The sequence below is a fragment of the Panthera uncia genome, chromosome D2 (genome assembly GCF_023721935.1).
Source record: "Panthera uncia isolate 11264 chromosome D2, Puncia_PCG_1.0, whole genome shotgun sequence".
NCBI classification, from domain to species: domain Eukaryota; kingdom Metazoa; phylum Chordata; class Mammalia; order Carnivora; family Felidae; genus Panthera; species Panthera uncia.
Window position 1 is genome coordinate 22,590,531 of NC_064818.1, and position 20,963 is coordinate 22,611,493.

At 41.4% G+C, this 20,963-nt stretch overlaps 1 protein-coding gene across 2 annotated transcripts in view; it reads left to right on the forward strand.

Annotated features, from left to right (window-relative positions):
• Positions 1–14,492, forward strand: part of ARID5B (AT-rich interaction domain 5B) — a 178,930-nt gene extending 164,438 nt beyond the window's left edge. For both annotated transcript variants that reach the window (XM_049645103.1, XM_049645104.1), the window contains 2 exons: positions 5,690–5,888; positions 9,311–14,492. In XM_049645103.1, the coding sequence (XP_049501060.1) occupies positions 5,690–5,888; positions 9,311–11,476 (2,365 nt within the window). In that variant the 3' untranslated portion in view covers positions 11,477–14,492. The remainder of the gene's footprint in view (positions 1–5,689; positions 5,889–9,310) is intronic.
• Positions 14,493–20,963: the final 6,471 nt, after the last annotated feature.

The following is a 20,963-nucleotide window of genomic DNA, read 5'->3' on the forward strand; positions in this document are numbered from 1 at the left end:
TCCCAAGAAAGACCTTTTCTGATGACAAGTGGCCATATATTGTTGTTGATATAATGGGCCACATGGCTTTTGGGTATCTTACATAGAATACAAATGATGCTATTTATACCCACTTCCTTATTAAAGCACTCCATTCAGTTTACCCTTGGTGACCTCACGGTCAAGCTAAGTCTTCCATATAGAACCCATGCTGCATTCTCCCGTGGTTTTCTTAGCTCACATGAGTCCTGCCATTCACCATTCTCCATGGCCTACAGGTCAGCATGGCCTCTGTCTCCATGGTTCAATGCTCAAAGCCTTTAGTTCACCTCCTCATCTGTTTTAGGAGGGTGCTGGAGACCTCTTTCTCAGCTCTCTTGGTTACTGACATTTTGCTCCTCACACTCGGCACGCTATTTTTTCTGCTTTCCAGAAACACACCATAAAATAGAGGAGATTTTTACCCAGGGCCCACATCTTTCTCAGATGGAGCTTGGTTTTTAAGAGAACAGGAACAAAGTTTCTGTTGTACTCAGTGAGTGTTGTGCCCACTGAGGAAACATCCGACTTCTGTGTACGCTGACATAACACATTTGTGTCTTTGACTTTTGTTTTGGTACCAATCACCCAAACGCCCTTCTGCCATTTTTATGGTTGTGGTCTGGAACCCTGAGAGGTGGACAGTATGTGAGATTAGAAACTTTCTAGTCTTCTTGGAACCTTAACAAGGGTGCATACATCATCTTCAGAAAAGAAAAATATACCTTCTATTGGCTCCATATTTGGTGAAAGATTGCTTCCCACACTTCACAGTGAAGTTATATTTTCAATTGCTGGCTGAGAAGGGAAATGTCTGGCCAAGCCTTAGAATTTATCAACCCTGGAATCAACTTAGAGGTATAATGACTTCATTTGGGATCAGATCAGATCCGAAGCCCCAGCGGAACCAATATGTCATTTCTTTTCTACCGCCATGTAAAAGCCTAATACTGCAAGTATAGTAGGAGCATTTTGGCCCTTACATGCACACCAGCTTTATTTCCCTCTGACCCTAAGGTATTCTGTTCCAGGGGCACCAGCAGATCTTTGGGCCTAGAGTTTTTCACAGGTTTGATGCCATAACAGTGTCTATAAAGTGACGAGGGTGAGTTTGAGGATCAATTACAACCCTATAAATTACCTACTTCTTTCCCCCACTCCAAATTGAGTCAGTTCTAGACAGTATTATACTATCATTTTGCAGAGCTCTATAAATAGATGGATTCTCATTTTTCCTCTTAAGCACTGTTTGCTCAATGTTTTTGGCCCCAAAGTTCAGTCATTCCACGCAAGCATTAATCAATACAGAAGATTATTAGTGGTTACTCGTTCAAAAGAGATTTGACATTATTTTCCGTCTGAGTATGGGGAAGGGAGGGGGACAGCGCTGCCTAATAAAGATGAAGTCTTTTCTTCTTTTGTATGAAATGCAAATGATGAGGACATGTGGCGATATACATTTCTTGAATGTGAGGCTGCTGGTTTTTGTTAAGAAAGAGAGGCAGGACCCTGGAGGATTTTAGAATTTGTAAATATAAAATTATCTGCCTTGGTGTTTAAAAAAATAATAAAAGAGAGAAAGAGCTGGCAGGTTGCCAGATTACTTACATTACAGTAATAGATTTGCTGACCCCTGACTTCTGCTGTAGGGAAATGTATTGAATTTTTCATAATATCAGATGAGGCAGATCTAAAAACCTAGTATACTGAGCACCATTATTTAACTTGAGATTTAACAAAGCCGAAATCTTTTCAAACCAGCAATTTCTTGTATGATGATAATTTAGTGGCTCAGATGCTAATAAATCAAGGTTATAACGCTATTGATTTGTTAATTTTAACTTGGGTTGATTTTAAGTCGTCTTTATTTAAAAAAAGAAAAGATGAAGAAGGAGAAGGAGAAAAAAAATCTTGCTTTCACAGTGACTGAATTTAATAAGAATCTTGGTGATAGCAAAAGGCTCCCCTACTGTTTCTGCTGTGGGGTGGAAAATGTTATTCTTGTATTATTCCTAGGGAAAAATAAAATCTCATGCTGCTACAAATCTTATGCCTATGGAAAGATGTTATTTTTTAATACATGATGGCTTACCTATTTCAGATCCATTAATGGCATCGTAAATAAGCATTTTGCTAATCTGAAATGTGAAATCTGGATAATAATAAAGGCCCATTTATCTGCCAAGCTTTCAATTCCCAGAGTAGATGTAGATCAGGGGTAAAAATCTCTCTGGATTTTCTAATGAATATATTGCTTCTCTTCCCCATTACTTCCACCCACCTAAAACCCAACCCACATTCTTAGAGTTGCAGCCCATTGAAGATGGGCTGTGTAATGAGTTCTCAGGGGCTGGGGTGCATTTTTGCTTTTAGCTGTATAGTTTAGAGACTGATTAAATCTTTGTTGTACTACAAATATTTGAGGAATAATCATCCGCAAGGCACAGGCATGTTGCATTATACTAGATTCTTTATACACAACAAGCCTACTCAGCTTCCTGCATTGGGTAACGTTGACCTTAATATTGGCTAACCTGTTTTTAATGGTATTGCATTTACCCTAAACGTTTAAAATGTTCCAAAGCCTATAATAGCTTTCGTCTTTTTGTACTGTAAAAACTTCTAATAATCAGATGATAAGATCATATCCTGTGGGGTAATTGTGTTGTACCATGACAGGATAACTGAAAAAACATTCAGTGAAAATCGCACCAAACGGAAATCACTATATGAACAGTGATTGTTTGTGTGCTGTGTGAGATCGTGCCCTGTTCTTTGGGGCTTAGCTGGCCATATTTCTACTTGTTTCCTTTTAGCTGCTGCCTTTCTTGTTTTATTTTGGGAACCTTTTTTTCCCTGAGCCACTATAATTATCTTTCAGTGATTTAGAAGGAGGAAAAAAAACCACTCAATTGACCTTTACACACACACACACACACACTCACTCACTCACTCACATATTCTCTCCCTCTGGAAGCCTTGAACAAGCAAAGCTTGTGTTTGGATTCAGTTTTACCTTAGTCATGCCTCTTTCCAGATACAAGAAACATTTAATTCCAGATTTCCTGCTTCTGGCTTTAGGCCTTTGACCAGCAAAGTGAAATGTATTTTTTACTGCTGTCGGCCAGCCAGCTGCTGAGTTGAGTGAAGAAGAAAAAAAAAAAAAAAAAAAGAAAAAAAAGGAAAAAAAAAAAAAATGAAAGCAAAAAATGAAATGGACATGTTGCCCTGCTTCTTGAATCTGCAGAATTGTCTAAGGAAATTAAAGTCTCCTAAAGGCACCCAGCTAAAGGGCCTGGGTGGCCCGGGCCTGTGAGAGCCTGAGGGGAGGGGTCCACGTTGGGTGTGCCTCCAACCCAGTTCTCTGCCTTCTGTCACCCTCTCCCTACACTCAGAGGTAACACTGTCATGCTTCCCGGTGAAGAGGTTCCTCCACGTGTCACCGTCGCGATTACAGAATGAAGCTGAGGGCAAGGGGGTCCCAACAAACAGCAACCATTGGAATACCCAGACTTCAATGCTACTTGGGTTCCCATGGCAACCAAACAAAAGTAAAACAAACCTATCCATCCCAACAATAAAAATATGTTTTCATTAAAGTCTATTTAAAATGTTTTTCCCCCCGTTTAAAATATTCAATGCATTTCACTCCCCAGACAAAAATCCCCAACCTGCCGATGTTAAAGGGGGATCAAGTCCCTGGCAGGACCACGCAGATAAAAGGAATCGGGGTAATGTTGGGGACTTTACAGATGAGACGGGATAAATTCAAGTATGAACAAGATTGCTTTTTTCTCTCTTCTGCTTAGTTATGCTTTTTATTATATAAACATTAACTGTAATATTACAGTGGGAGTCAGGTATTTGGCAACCATATATTATTTTAGTAAGTCTACATCGAGAGAACAGTTTCCAGTTTTAGCAGCTGTAACATGTTTAAACTCAGTTTGTAATGGGATCTGAAGATAACTATTCCCCACGGGCTGTGTTGATCTTCATGGCTGGCCCACTGCCAGACAGAGGACTCGAAACTATTATTCACGCCTCCTTGCACATACCTTGTCTGAGCATGCTCAGTAAATGAATTTTGTTTCTAATATGCTGTAAATCGGGATTTCATTTTCCCATAATTTCCTTGGTATTTTATTAAACATCGAACTATTATCACAAAAGCCCCCACGTCTGTACTCGCAAACCTGAACAGTTATGTGTGTTGAAGTAGCTGAGATCCAAATTGCCTGGTTAGAAGCCGATTGTAGGATAGCTAACAAATATCCAAACCAAAGAAGTTTTTGCCTGGAAGTCTTAGTTTAAAAATAATTAGAGTTCCCAATATTTGAACAGATTTATGTTGTTTATAAGCCAAGTACATTTTCTTCATTGAGTCAACTTGTCTTATTTAAAACAAATTATGTTTGCCGTATTAAAGTTCATATTTTTAAGGCTGAGTCTTGTATTAATCCCACAGTGAGTCATTAATCATACCAAATGCATTATAAAAACTTTAATCACTGCAGTTGAAACTGAGATTGTAATGCAATCCATCCCTTTTAATTACATCAGCTATTTTTCCCTTTCAGATCAAGAGCTATGTCGCAAAGGGAAAACAGATTAAAACTAGAGCTGTTTGATGTTTCTCTTTTTAGAACAATTTTATGTACTTTGTTTGAAAAGTTATATAATTAAAATGCTTGAATTTTTCAGCCCTCTGATTTTTGTGGCTTGAGTGGTCTGTCCGCCCTCCTCACTGGGGCTGTCTTTTGTTTGGCACCCCAAAACGGGTGGGAGTCACCCACCCACCTCAGAACTCGGGAGAAGACAGCTGTCTCTCAGCTACACTGAGCTTGCCTCCCATTAACCTCTTTATCTTAAGTGTCTGCTCTATATTTTAACATGAATGAAAATATAAACTTTGGAGACAGGCAGAACTAGGTGCAAATTCCATCTCTAACAAATGGTGTAATGCTTAAGCAAATTATTTAACCTTTCTGGGGCCTCGCTTGCCTCATCTCTCAAAAAGGAATAGTAATCATAGTACTAGTAATAGTAGTAATATCATAGTAATAGCAGTAATATCATAATAATAACAATTACAGTAACACTCCAGGAAGATATTGTGGAGATAACATGAAATAATCTATATAATGCATTTAGGACATTACCTGACACATACTAGTGCATACTTAGACTATCATGTTCATGAAGAAGTCAGGGGCTTTGAATGCTTTGTTCACTGCTATATCTCAGTGCTTTGAGCACTTACGCACATAGTAGGTGCTCAATAAATAATAGTTGGCAGAGCAATAAATGAGTGCCAGCTGTCATTAGTCTTGCTTTCATTGCTGTGATAATATTTTTGGCACTTAGCCAGGTTCCATGAGCTGTGATAATGACGTTAACTTTGGACGCTTCCATTGGTATCTTTGGTATATAGATTCATAAAACCAGAAAGATGTCTTGCAAGGAAGTATGTAAGTTACCAGGTGCTGGTTTTGACCAAGGAAGTAGACCCCGGAAGTGTGGAGTAAGTTTCTAGAAATGCACAGGTGTCATTGGAGATGAGGTCCTTCAATAAATTGCTTATATTGAGAAAAGAAACTAAACCCCAGTAGCATCAATGCTACCTGGAATTGCCTCCCAAGATTGATCATCTCTTCTGATATCCTTCCAGATTAATCCTACCATATGAAAGGTTTATTAAAGGAGAGGAAGATAAACCCCTGCCTCCAATCAAACCTCGGAAACAGGAGAACAGTTCACAGGAAAATGAGAATAAAACAAAAGTATCAGGAACCAAACGCATCAAACATGAAATCCCTAAGAGCAAGAAAGAAAAAGAGAATGCCCCAAAGCCCCAGGAATCATCAGAGGTGAGTTGCTGTCCTCCACAGAAATACCTCTGTGAGACACATCCTGTCCTGTGTCTTCTGGAACCCTGCATCCAGAGCCGTGTCCCTGAATACCCACAGCCCTAGACTAAGAATTCACATCATCTCAGCTCCACGGGTCCCCATAGAGTGGATCTGTTGGTTTGCCCAGGAGCTGGAAGGCAGTGCGTGGTATTAACTGGATGGACCAATAACAGGATCTAGAAAGATGAGAACATCCTGTATAAAACTGAGAGCAAATGCTGACTTTGAGATAGAAGGAGTCAGGGCTTCAGCTCTGGGAAGCAAAGAGACTCCTATGTGATGTGGCTTCTTTGTCATTTCACAGCCAGCCTATCTGAGGAGTTGGTCTGACTCTAAAGCACACTTTGTGGGTTCTAGCACTTTTGGGATGTAGAAATGATATATGCCATGTCTCCACAGGACTTCCCTAAAAACTCAGAGATTTGTTTGCCTCCCATAATTGACTTCTGTGCATGAGCCTTGGGTTGAAACCAGTTTAGAAACACCTTAAGTATATACTATTTGTAGGAGAATTTTGAAATTGTTCCTCTGAAACCATTATTATCTCTCATGTTAACAGGTAGTTTCTGAACCTTTTAAAACAAGCCCCAGCTACCCACAGCCCCCAACAGCCCTTTGGTAGAAGCCATTACTGTCAGCATACATCCAGTCATGGAGGCTGATCTGGGCTCTGTTTCAACATGAATAATAAAAAACCCTGCTGCCCATAAAAAAAAAAAAAAAAAATTAGCAGCCACATTTGGAGACAGCATGTTCTAGGATTCAACCCCAAAGGGAATTTTGGTGCTGATATTAAACACCCCCTAAAAATCAGGTTTATAATGAACACATAAGAGACTCCCTAATTAAACACTGGCTTAAAACACACAAACACACACACACACACACACACACACACACACACACACACACCACACCAACCTCCTAACTAGAAATTAACCTACCCAACTGACTCCTGTGTAAGAAGAGATTATTAATACCAAGAAAAGATTTATTTTTTATTTTTGTTTCGTAATTATTCTAAGCTTTAGTAATTAAAAAAATGGGGGGGGTGGGGGAATGATGCAGAGATTTCTAAACATCTGCAAGCTTGCAACATAAATGGCCAAAAGCAAGGAAATTCCAAGTTAAGGCTGACATTCCATTCTTCCTTTATCCCGTTGGCCTGGTGATTTATTATAGGGTTTTGGATCAGTGAGTTCTATTAGATACCATATGTACAGCATCGCCAAAGCACCAGAGGACAAACTGAGGCCATGGGGCCAGCTGACCCTTGAGTGGCTCCACTTTGGGGATGAAGTTTGAAATGGTTATTTTGTGAGGTGGGGGCGGAGTCCTCAGCCCGCTGCCCTGAAGCCCCTCAGCTTGGGGAATGATTGTTGCCAAGCATAGAGCCTGACTCCCTCCAGATCACAGAAATTCTTAAGGCCTTCAGGCTCCCTGTTTCTCCTAGGCCCCAGTGCCTCAAGGCACTGTAATGTTGGAGTATCAGAGGTTATCATGGTCAGGTCATCTGAACTACCTGGACTCTCATACCCTCTCCGAGGCTGACCTTAGAGTAAGCACTGCTGCCCACCTCCAACACAGACCCATGTGTTTGGCCAGGTATATTTCTCCTCGGTGACTGTGTGTTTGGAGTTTGGATTTTATTGTTGTTTTTCTTGATGTTTTCAATATGAAGCAGTGAACTCAATGGAGACAGGAGGGCTTATAAAGCCCTTCTAGTCAGACCCACTATCTTCAGGTAATTGGATTGCAAATGGCATGGTGGGAAGGTACCATTTAACACATCAAGGCAGATCATAAAATGCCATCCCAGGAAAAACGGTCCTTTACTTTTTTCTGCCTAGCTTCCAGAGACCCTCTAAACCTGTTTTACAAACAAAACCATAAAACTCCATGTAACCGAAGACCTAGGTCCCAGAAACTTCAGTGAGATTGAGTATCCCCTGTAGCTTTACTTCAAACCACAGCCCCATCAGAAACTGACATTTAAATGCAATTTGCCTTTTTCCCTTGCTGTACTCATTTTTCTGTATTTTCATGTAATGTATAAGCTCAGGGGACCAATGATGATTGTTAATGTAGAACAAGTAATGATATTTGTACTGGAAAAGGCAACTATTAGTACAAAAAAAAAAAAAAAAAAGAAAGAGAAGAGAAGCAAAAGCTATTAGGTCTTACACGTCCCTAAAAGACAGAGTTATCTTCAAGTAGATTTAAGGAGAAATACCTCTGAAAGGGTTTGATTTCTTTAAAATATTTTTTCTGTGCACCCCTACACCAGCATCCTCAGTCTTACCCGAAGATGTTAATGTGGTTGATACTTCTTTTCTTAACAAAGAGGAACAACATTCAAGGGATGAGATGATGGGGGGGGGGGGGGGGCAGGGGTTGGAAAAAAGACCAGCTCAATACAACTGTTTTGTGACTGTTCTCCTCTTAGACACGTCAGGGCAGAGTGACAGTTTTGAAAGGGCTTGTCAGCCAGCTGGGTCACAGATGGAAAGTTAAAATGACCTTCTAAGGTCAAACTTTGCACAGCTACATAATGCAATGAATGGGTCAAATTGTGCCCACAACTTCTGTCAATAGGGACACATAAAGCGCACACCCATCTCATTGACCACAATGTATTTCAGTGAACAGAAAAGCTGCATTTGTGGTGGTGCTCACTGCCTGAATTTTGATAACTTCATTTTCAGCTTTAATAGAAATATAGTTTGCTGCAGCCTAGAAGGACTTTGAGTCCTCTGTCCCTCAGGTAGACAGGCTGGTGTTGCATCCGCATAATTTTTTAATATTTTAGCATTATCTGCATGTCATATGGCACCGAGTAGAAATTAACACTTAAGCATTGCTAATTTTAGGCATCATACTGAACACATTAGGATGAGATTTGCTGTCTCAAAGAAAGGCAAGGGGTTCTAGGAAGTTTGTTGCCTGTTGTTGATATGGGGTTGGTTGGTTTTTGAAAGAGAGATGCTTTCAAAAAAAAAAAATCTTTCTCCAAAGTGTCATAAAGCACAGCATGTAATTTAAAACCCATTTGGATAATTGACTGATCTGACAAAAAAAAAACACCTCAAAATTAACCTATATATTAGAATCAAGGAATGATAAGATCGTATACACTTTGCTATTTGATAGGTGTCACACAAGGGACTAGAGCGCCTATCTACCCTCATGTTTCTGTAATTTAGATTTCTTTGTTTAGAGCTGTGATGGGTGGGGGGCAGAATAAAGCTTTACAGAAACTCCCTGAGCTGATTGACAAGCCTGTTTTCAAGAAAAACTGCTGCGTGTAATATTTTGTTTCATAGCAAAATGTGTCAACGCATTTGGCTTCCTTCTGACTGTCTTTTGAAATATTTTATCAGGTCTCATCAGAGCCAGAGAAGGAACAAGAGACATTAAATCAGAAGAGCATCACGGAGCCTCTCCCGGCAGCAGATGTGAAGAAAAAAATGGAAGGGTACCAGGATTTTGCAGCGAGGCCCCTGGGGTCTAGGGCAGACCCAGAAAAGGACAATGACATAGATCAAGGTGCCGACAGTGAGAAGGTGGTGGAAGAGGTGGGAGAGAAGGGGCCTCCTCCTCCACTCCCGAGTGCCCCTCCGGCCCCCGAAAGGGGTCCAGCCCCTGTCCCCGGGGCCGGCAAACAGCCACTCACCTCTCCCAGCGCTCTTGTGGACTCGAAACAAGAACCCCAGCCCTGCTGTTTTACAGAGAGCCCTGAAAATGACCTCCAAGAAGCGCCCTTCCCTGGCTTCCCCACCACGCAGCCACCCCTGGCAAACCAGAATGAGATAGAGGATGACAAGCTACCCGCAATGGCGGATTACATTGCCAACTGCACCGTGAAGGTGGACCAGCTGGGCAGCGATGACATCCACAATGCCCTAAAGCAGACCCCGAAGGTCCTCGTGGTTCAGTCATTTGACATGTTCAAAGACAAAGACCTGACTGGGCCCATGAATGAGAACCACGGGCTCAATTACACCCCTCTGCTCTACTCAAGGGGCAACCCAGGCATCATGTCCCCACTGGCCAAGAAGAAACTTTTGTCCCAAGTCAGTGGGGCCAGCCTCTCCGGCAGCTACCCCTATGGCTCCCCACCCCCTTTGATCAGCAAAAAGAAACTCATTGCCAGGGATGACCTGTGTTCAGGTTTGTCCCAGGCCCACCATGGCCAGAGTACCGACCACATGGCTGTTAGCCGGCCGTCAGTGATTCAGCACGTGCAGAGTTTCAGAAGCAAGCCCTCGGAGGACAGAAAGAGCATCAGTGACATCTTTAAGCATGACAAGCTGGGTCGATCAGATCCCTACCGCTGCAGTCTCTCCAAGCATCACCTTAGCCCCCTTGCTGACTCCTACGTCCTGAAGCAAGAAATTCAGGAGGGCAAGGAGAAGCTTCTGGAGAAAAGGGCGCTCCCTCACTCCCACATGCCTAGCTTCCTGGCTGACTTCTACTCCTCTCCTCATCTCCACAGCCTCTACAGACACACTGAACACCATCTTCACAACGAGCAGACAGCCAAGTACCCTTGCAGGGACATGTACAGGGAATCAGAAAACAGCTCTTTCCCTTCCCACAAACACCAAGACAAGCTCCACGGGAATTATCTCGCGTCGCTACATCTGCAAGACAAAAAGTCGGCCACGGCCGAAGCGCCCACGGATGATCAGCCGACGGACCTGAGCCTTCCCAAGAACCTGCACAAGCCCACGGGCAAGGTCCTGGGCCTGGCGCACTCGGCCCCAGGGCCCCAGGAGAGCAAGGGCGCCCCCCACTTCCAGGTCCTCAACAGCCAGGGGCGAGACTGCCACCCCAAAGCCTGCCGGGTATCGCCCATGACCATGTCGGCCCCTAAAAAGTACCCCGAATCGCTCTCCAGGTCGGGAAAACCTCACCACGTGAGATTGGAGAACTTCAGGAAGATCGAGGGCATGGTCCACCCCGTCCTGCACCGGAAATCGAGCCCCCAGAACATTGGCGCCGCGCGCCCCATAAAGCGCAGCCTAGAGGACTTGGACCTCGTGATTGCCGGGAAGAAGGCGCGGGCGGTGTCGCCCCTGGACCCATCCAAGGAGGCCTGTGCGAAGGAGAAGGCCTCGGAGCCGGAGAGCGAAGGCGGCAAGGCGGCACACAGCGCGCACTCGGGGGGCCCATCGGAGGGCCACAAGCTTCCGCTCTCGTCCCCCATCTTCCCAGGTTTGTATTCCGGGAGCCTGTGTGGCTCGGGCCTCAACTCCAGGCTCCCGGCCGGCTATTCCCATTCTCTGCAGTACTTGAAAAACCAGACCGTGCTTTCTCCACTCATGCAGCCCCTGGCTTTCCACTCACTTGTGATGCAGAGAGGAATCTTCACGTCGCCGACAAATTCTCAGCAGCTTTACAGACACTTGGCTGCGGCCACACCTGTAGGAAGTTCGTACGGGGACCTTTTGCACAACAGCATTTACCCTCTAGCTGCTATAAATCCTCAAGCTGCCTTTCCGTCTTCTCAGCTGTCGTCCGTACACCCCAGTACAAAACTGTAAGCCCAGAGCTGCACTCCTTACCCTGGGGGTGATGGCTTATAGAATTAGAAGTCAGTATTTCTTCTAATCCGGGGGTAAGATCAGTCCCAGCCAAAGGGGCTGAACATGCCGAGAAGGGAGGTGAACATACCTGATTTTTCCTGGGACGACTCCAGCCTTGGCTAGTCGGTCTCCAGCCCCTTCCAACCCAGATGCCCTGGCGCCTAGATGGTTCCCTTTGCATGTGGGTCTTGTGAAGGGATTTTTGTGTATCCAGGAAGAATTTAGAGGACCCCGTCTTGAGGATGGTCAGGAACAATTTGGGGAAAAAAAAAAAAAAAAAAAAAAAGAAAGAAAAAAAGAAAACAAAAAAAAGAAAAGAAAAAAGGGGGAAGGGGCAGGCATTTCAAAGGAAGGGGCAAGGAAGACTGGCAAACATTTGCCAAGGGATGCCCCTCTTCCCACAAAACTCTCCAAGGTTCAATCAATGCAATGTATAGTGAAACTTCAGTAGATCTTTCATTTTGACACTATTAAACAATCCAGAGAAGTAAACACTGTTAAAATGACTGTATATATTTGCTTCTTAAAACTACCCGTATCACTGTTTGCTCACCTAATTTATATACAGGTAGTTCCATTTTCTCCCAGTTCCTTCTTGTCCTTTTTTTTTTTTTTTTTTTAACAGTATCGCTTTTGTTTGCAGGTCTTTTGTTTTGTTTTATTTTGTTTTGTTTTGTTTTGTTTTTTAAAGGCTGACTGACTGTCCTAGTTGTTGATGTGTGTTTGTAATTTTTCCACATCTTACCATTTTGAGCAGCTTTGGGTGGTAAAGTTATTGTTTACAAATTGAAGCAACTGATTCTAGTGGAACAAATGAAAAAAACAGTTGAGCACACAATAGTGCAAAGAATGTTCCTTTGCAGATCCGCAACTTAAGGATTTTGTTCCTCATAAATGGCATAGTCGAAAGAGCTTATACACTGCTTACCCGGCCAAATGCTTTGCTTTGAAGTATTGGGTTATGTGAAAATATCGAGCATTGTCCTTACCTTATCTAGGCTGTGAAACTGTCCTACATACCAGAGGAATCATAAAAACAAAAACCTCACTGGCAGCAAGCTGCTGAACAACAAGAGTCTAGAGGACATATTTGTGGGCTGCGCAGATATTTTAGGAATTTCAGAAATTAGAACAGAAGCCAAAATGATTTACATTGGTGTTGGCACCGATCCCTTTAAACAGTGTGGGAAAGGGGGTTGGGGAAGAAGAAGGAGCCCCACTATCCAGAAGAAAAGGAGCAGCTGGAGGCCCGGGCACCTGATACCTTCCCTGGGTCGCGGTCTTTTGAGTAATAATAGGTAGTCACATGGCCTTCATCAAGTTGGTTTCTTGTTCTCAAGAAGAGCCTCCCAGGCCACATCTCTGTGGGATAATTGGCATCCTGGATTACCCATTTCAAAAGAAAGCCCTCTTCTTTGGGTTTATGGGGCGTTAGTTTTGTGAGTATGCACGCACATCTGGTGGGTTGTGTCATGTTTTTAACCACCTGGCAAGACAGTCCACTTTACGATTTCTTTTATTGTTGGAAGAAATGGCCAAGTTGTTCAAGCAGTCAAAAGATGTGGAGAATGTGTATGGTCATTCTCGCCACTTTATTCCATGCGCTGCTGGGATGTAACATCGAGGTGGATGCATTTTCTAAGTGTGTTAAAAGTCAGTCAATACAGAGTGGATTTTCTTTCCAAGTCCCATCCCTGCTGATAAGACTGCTTGGGTGAACTCCCCAGCCAACCTTTCCCTCCCCCAACACTACCAGTAGACATTAGAACCACAGTTAACCAGTCCTTTACCTCTGAGATATTTAATTCTATGAAAATTTTGATGACAATTTTCAACTTCTAAATAGGTAACTTGACTGCAAAATAACCACAACTGGTAAACAAGGACACTGCGGCTCTTAAAGCCATGCATGCCATACATTTGTATTGAAGCGTCTCCATGACATGAAGCCAAATATTCAATGTAACATACTTAATATCCAAAGGTGGAAACAAAAGAATGTAGAGATCTAGTGTTAAGAGTTCCATTTGCTTCAATTAATTATTTACCTTCCTGTGGAATTTTACATATATATATATATATATATATACCATAGATAGACTAGTAGAATATAGATTATAAATGTGTGAGTGCAGATTATCCTGCTATTGCACAAGATGGAGGGGGAAAAAAATCTCAATTCCAGCTGGCAAATTGCTAGCCAGGACACATATAAGCAAGTTGCACTAGATTGAATGGTCACAGAATCAGAGGCCATGGAAGAAAAAGGAAACTCCAGTGTTTCTGCAGCAGAACATGGGCTAGACTAGCACATGGTCTCTAGGAGTCTGTTTCTCAAAGGAGTGGGGGCCATCTGTCCCTGGTGGAGCTCACCTATCCGTTTGGAATATGGGGCATTTGTTCTCCCTGCTACAATGATTTCAGTCTGGTTTCATCATGTTGGAATTCGATCACACCATTTTCAAACAATGTTAACATAGTCCAGCTTTTGTTTTCCTCATCTCTTCCGAGAGGAGACTCACTGTTTCTGTCTGAGGAAGCTCATACCCTCGGCAAAACATCAGGACAAATAAAGAGAGATGGGGGTATACATTCCCAACAGAAGCAGTGTGTTATTTGTTTTAAAACTCCGAACAGAGATCTTGGAAATCTTTCAAAAAAACCATTGAATTCTTCATTGGCTGAGAACTACATTTTAAAAAGTCTTAAATAGGGCTTTGTTTGCATTGTTTGAGTTCAAGGGGCCTTATTATTGAATGGAATTGCCCAAGCCTTTCTTTGTGCAATCAAAGCATTGTTATTGGTAGTTTAGTAAAGGAAACTGTGGAATCTAATTGGCAATGGAGTCATAAATCTATTTACTGAGTGTGGCTTCCAAGAAATGTTGCAATTCAAAATAGCACTAAGTCCGTGATTTACTGGACACTTGGAGATTCTAAATAATATTAAAAAAAAAAAAAAAGAAAGAAAGAAACCTTGCCATGCAACTTCTGGTTTAACATTTGGCAACTTAAAAAAAGAGAGAGAAAACAAAACAAAACAAAACAACAACAACAACAACAACAAAACCCCAGCCCAACTGAGATTCAGAATTAAGTATTCTTCTAGTAAGTGATTGGAACTTGTAATATTTGCCACAGGACTGACTTATTTATTTACTAGCTAGAAGCTCTTAAGTTCACTTGTTTATCAGGGCATATACAGAAGGGTTTATTAAAACTCAATGTTGACTTTACAACTTTCTGACCTGGTGCATGAATTCTCAAGTACTGTATTTCACTGTGTTGGTGTGTCTGATGGAAATTTCGAGGTGATCCCACAAAAATATTTTATGTAGTGTGCCTTCAAAGAGAACCATTTCTTTCTCTTCACTTGTTGTCCCACAAAGTCACATTTGGTGGTGGTCAGCCAAGTCCCATCTGGTCCAGTTTTACTCTTGTCCCAGATTTAAAGAGAAATGGGAACAAGTTTGCCCCAGTGAGACCCACACCATTGCAATGAGTATCTTGAGCACTTAAATTCCAGTGTTGGCTGTTGATGTATTTGATATTCTGCTTGTCTCCCCATGGTTGAAATATGTCTGAAAATAGCAGCATAATCTCTTGGCTGTTTATACTTTTTTAAACTTTCCTGTGTTGTAAATATTGTATACTTTTGGTGATTCCAGCTATGTAACCTCTATGCTCTGTAAGGTGATTATTTGTATATAGCAACATGGCCCAGTGATATTACATAGTTTCCCAATGGAGAGGTTATTGAGTAACCTTTGCATTAGTTTAAACACTACCAGAAGAATGCTGAGCCAAAACTATAAACACTCAATTTTGTATGTTTTCCAAATTGTACTTATTACTGCTTTTGATACTGTATTACGTGCCAATAGTTTCCCAATCACATAGCAGGCAAGAGATATTTTGTACTTTTTGATCCACTGTAATATTTAATAAAAAATGTTACTATCTGTTTCCTTTTGGGTGTGAGCAATCTGTTACTTCTTCCTGAGGAGTCCTGTGGCCTCAGGACTTTTTGCACCCCGTTGTCGCCAAATTGGATAATAGCGGTGATGATGATGATAATTGGTAATGGTGATGATGGTGTCTACTTTGTTGAGAATTTGCTGGGTGCCCAAGTGACATACACACCCGCACGTGAATACAGGTACGCCTGTTTTACTGATGAGAAAACTAAAGCTTAGAGAGGGCAATTTGCCCCAGGTCACCTAACAAACTGAGTTAGGATTTGAACCCAGAGCTCTTAAGTCTATGACTTCCTTTGTATGCCACGCTCCTCTCCTGGCAGATAACAAAAGTCACTATTTACTTGGTCAACAAAGATTTACTCATGCCTGAGCTGCCGGGCTTAGTGTTAGGAGCTGGAAATACAATGGTGAGTAAAAGATAAATATTGTCCCTGGAACTTATAAATCTTATGAGAAACAGTTAATCAAGTAGTCAGTCATATAAATACAAAACCTTGACCTGACCTAGTTCCCAGGGAGAGGAGTATGGTAACAAAGTGATACATGAAGAGGAAGTGGTGATTCAACTGGCATGTGAAGAAGGAACATGAGTTGATCAGGTGAGAGGGAATTGGGAAAAGAGGAGTCCAAACATAGGGCACTGCATGTGCAAAGGCCCGGCAGCAGGGACAAATTTGGTTTATCATAGGTATAAAAAAAAAAAAAAAAAAAAAGCCTGCGTGACAGAAGCATAATTGACAAGGTCCAGGGCATGAGGTTGAGGATGAGGTGAGGTGAAAGAGTATAGCAGGGGCCAGTTAGGTAGAACATAACAGACCAGGGTGAGCATTTTGGTCTTTTTCCTAAGCAAGAAGAGGTTTAAGCAGGGAGGTAATGTGTTCAGATTTCTTTTGGTGTCGCTGGCTGCTGTGTGAAGGCAGACTGAGCAATCTAATACCAAGATGGCAGTCATTTCAGTTGGGGTGGTGGAATGGTGGCATGGACACCATTCAGAGATGGTTAGAAAGAAGGGGGAAGAGACAGCAATGGATTAAATGGGACAATTGATGGATACTCAAGGAAGAGTGAAAAGCTAGGCAAACAGCGTATTCTGACTTATGCTGATGATGGACGATTTCTGATCTTTTGTCCCCTTAATCCTCTGCCTTCAGGCTTCCCCCTGGTTTTGCTCAGTTTATTAGTTGAAATGAGGCATTCACAAAGTACCCTATGTGCTCCCTTCTTAATGGAGATTAGGGCAGGGGAGAGGGTGGACAGTCTTTGGTGAGGGTCTTGCTTTACAACCCCCACCATCTGGTCAGGATGGACTTGGAATAGACAGGAGAGAGTAATCTAGCAAGCATGTGGCCACAACTCTGAGGGGGATTAGGGGTGGGGGAACACATATATTTTTATAAAAGACACTAGAACCTTTTTCTTGCCATGGAAAGGACCCTGCTCACCCTCTCAGACCAGCAGGAATTACAGCAACATGTTCTGGGCTACTCCCTTTTCTTGCTATTATCCCTCTGTTAATCCAAACACTCCAAACACAGGACCCGTAGCCTCAGGGTCTCCTTGCCTTCACTCTGATTCATGTGCATTTCACCATATCATGTGAACTGCTATGAGTACATAAAAAAAAAATGTTCTTCCATCTATGACACATTCAGCATTTATAGATCTGATACTTGAATCATACACAACAGGAAACATCATGATAAGTTATCTATTTTTACCAGGCTTAGCTGGCAAATACTGTTGGGAAGGAGGGTGCTTTTGCTAAAGATGTCACTCATAGTGCAAAAGCAATGAAAATGCCCAATGATTTATTCTAGGAAAGTGGCCAAAGTTGACAAATGTTTGAGGGCTGATAGTGACCAGGAAATGGGTGATCATTTACAACAACAAGTATATAAGTGGCAGGAGGCAGGAGTGGGGTGAGGGGTGACCTCTGGCCAGGAATAATGTGAAAGAAAGCATAGTCTTCAAGCTTGGCCTAGGGAGTATAGTAAATCATGTTAATTTAGGCTTTGCCAATTCAGAATTCCTGGATTTTGGAATCTCCAGGCTAAGTCCTAGGATAAAAAACATTCCAAAGTATTTGTTTAACCTGCTTAAAAGAACAAACTATTTTTAATCATGCTAGCCATAACCCTAGGCATTCAGCCAACCGAGGAAGGACAAGGTGATCTGTTCCCTGAGGCATCCATACAAGAACTAGTACTATTTTAATTATTGTTGAAACTCTTTCTAGAACAGAACTGTCCAGTGGAACTTCCTGGGATGATGGAAATATTTTATAATTCAAAGCTTTCCAATACTGTAGCTACCCACCAGTGTGGCTACTGAGCCCTTGAAAAGTGCCTAGTGTGATGAAGGAACTGACTCTTTAATTGTATTTCATTTTTATTCATGTAAATTTAAATAGCCCCCTGTAGCTAGTGTTTCCTACGTTGAACAGCACAGCTCCAGAAGGTCTAATTGGTTAGTGTTCACATACAGATAGACTCTGTTACAGATAGGTCAATATCTGCATATAATCGTTAACATGAACACTAAAGCAGTCAACATTGAGTCTCTTCTTGGCAAAACTTCGTTAATCAGTTGGGGGTGGCTATAGATTTGACACTATTTTTCACTCAGGATTAACACATCACAGGCATTTAAATACTTAACTGAATGAACTAATAAATCATTGAGAGAGCATTAAGAAAGAAGTCTGCAATTACGGCATTTTGTAATCCAGTCCTGCTTTTTATGTTAAATCTGATTGTGTAAGGCTAGAGCACAACTTCCAGAAAGTCTCTGCAGTGTTTGTGTGGCCGTGTTCAAGCCATGCTGCTTCACCCCTTGGGAATTGGAAATTAACTCTGGACACCGGGAGAGTATTCAGCATGAGGGAGATTATCAAGAAGAGAGAGAGGGGCCCAGGGACCAAGTGTGGAGGAATCCATGACAAAATATTTTCAGTGTCCTGGTCTTTGTACCTCAGACCTGGGTATGTCCCTTTATTTCTCCTTTACACATAATGAAAACAACAAACACCCAATGGTGTACAGTGAGAACTCCATATGTTTTATGCTTTAAATGTTTCGTTTTGTTTGTTGGCTGGTTGGTTGCTTGGTATTCATTCATTCCATCTTCAAGGATCCCATGAGGTAGATACTGTATTTATTCCTATTCAGTTGAGGGAAATAAAGCCATCACTGAGCTTTTTCATAACCAATCAAAACGGGCAGGTTTTGGGGCACATGGCTGGCTCAGTCTGTTAAGCATCCTTCAGCTCAGGTCATGATCTCACAGTTCGTGGGTTCGAGCCCCATGCCAAGCTCTGTGCTGACAGCTCAGAGCCTGGAGCCTGCTTCGGATTCTGTGTCTCCTTCTTTCTCACTCCCGCTCATGCTCTGTCTCTGTCTCTCTCTCTCAAAAATAAATAAAACATTAAGAAAAACAACAAAACGGCAGGTTTTTCTTACTGTGTGCAACTCTTCTCCTGTTTCCTGCCACCCTGACATAGAAATTCAAGCAATCAGCCAAAAATGTCACATAACACCCTAAAGTTGTCAATTAATGAGGCAAAAAAGAGAGAAGACATCAAGAAATAGTATTATGAAAGGGAAAAAAAAGGACATATTTTTTTTAATTATTAGAGGACAGCATTAACTTTAAGCTTATACATTGGAAAAGTTAGATGAAAGGAGCCATTTTCTACAAAGCTAGAAATGAACAAAAATTTCCCAAGAAATATAAAACTCAAATAACAACTGAAGATTTGATCAGGTGTCGCATAGTTCTCCACAAAAAAGCACCAGGCCAAGATGGTTTTAAAAACTGCGTCAGAGAATTGAAAAAGAGGAAAACTACTCAGTTCTTTTTGTGGGTTTATTTTGACCTCATTAACTAAACTCAAGAAAGGGCGACAGTGAAAGAAAAAAAGAATACAGATCAATCTCACTTCTAAACCAGATGCAGCAATCCTAAGTAAAATATCAGAAAAATATAAAAATTTCTGTTTATAAATGTACATCCATATTCACACACATAAATATGTCTTCTACACATATGTGCATGCACAATATACTAAAAGGATGTACGCATTTGAAATGTATTAAAAGCAGTATTCTACCGTGCCCAAGAAGGGTTCATCCTAGAGATATAAAGTTGGTGAAACATTAAAACTCCTATTACTACAATAACATATGAAAGCTATCTGGAAAATGATTAAGGTGGTGGAAACCTGGAACAGTACACAATACACAGATGAATTTCAAAGAAAATGTGAGAGAATTGTTCTATACTCCTGGAGTGGGGAAAGCCATTCTAACTATGATTCCAAATTCAGAAACTATAAAGGATGACTACCTATGTAAAAATTGAATTTCTATGTGCAAAATATAAGCAAATTCAAAATGCAAATTTTACATTGCCAATAAATACTGCAATTCACATCAAAAAGGGCTAATCTGTGTAACATATAAAGAGCTCCTAGAAATCAGGAAGGAAATGGGCAAATGGCAGTAAAATTTACAAATCTTAAGGGTACAGTTCAATGAACTTTGACGCATGTGCACAGCCATATGAACATGACCCAGAACAAAATATAGTATACCTCTATTTTGGCAGAATGTTTTCTCATGACACTTTCCAGTCAACTGAACTACTCTGACCCAAGAGGTAATCACTGTCCTAATTTCTATCATCAAATTTGTTTTACTTGCTTTTCACCCTCTTAAAAATTCAGAACACAAAGACATTTACCATCACGTCATTGCTTTTATTTAACATAGCACTCTAGGTCCTATGCACTGTGGTATGACAGGGAAAGGCAATAAAAAAGCGTAAAGTTTAGAGAGAAAGAAATAAAATTGAAAATTTTCATAACAATATGATTATTTATCCAGAAAAATCCAAGAGAATTTACAGATAAATTTTTATAAAGAATGAGAGAGCTCAGTACATTTGCTGGATGTAAGATGAAAATACCCCAGTCCATAACATTTTTATCTACTAGCAACAATGGAAATGATACTCAAAAAAAAATTCCTCTCAGAGTAGCAATAAAACCAAAAGTTACCTAATGGTAAATTTAACAAAATGACTTGGAAAGCAATTTGGCAGAATCTAGTAAAGGTGTAGATGTGCTTACTACAAACTCAGCAAGAACACTTCTAGATGTATGCAGAGAACCTTCACAACTTGTATTAAAAGGGGCGTGTTGCAACGATTTCCCTCACACACAGAGGGACACAGAGACACAAAACAGAATAAAATTCCATTAATGAAGAAAGGGTAAATAAGTATATGGAATAATACACGGTAGTTACAATTAATTTTTTTTAACTTTTTAAATGTTTATTTTTGAGAGAGAGAGAGAGAGAGAGCGCATGCACGCACACAAGTGGGGGGAAAGGGCAGAGAGAGAGGGAGACAGGCTCGAGGCTCTGAGATGTCAGTGCAGAGCCCAACATGGGGCTTGACCTCACA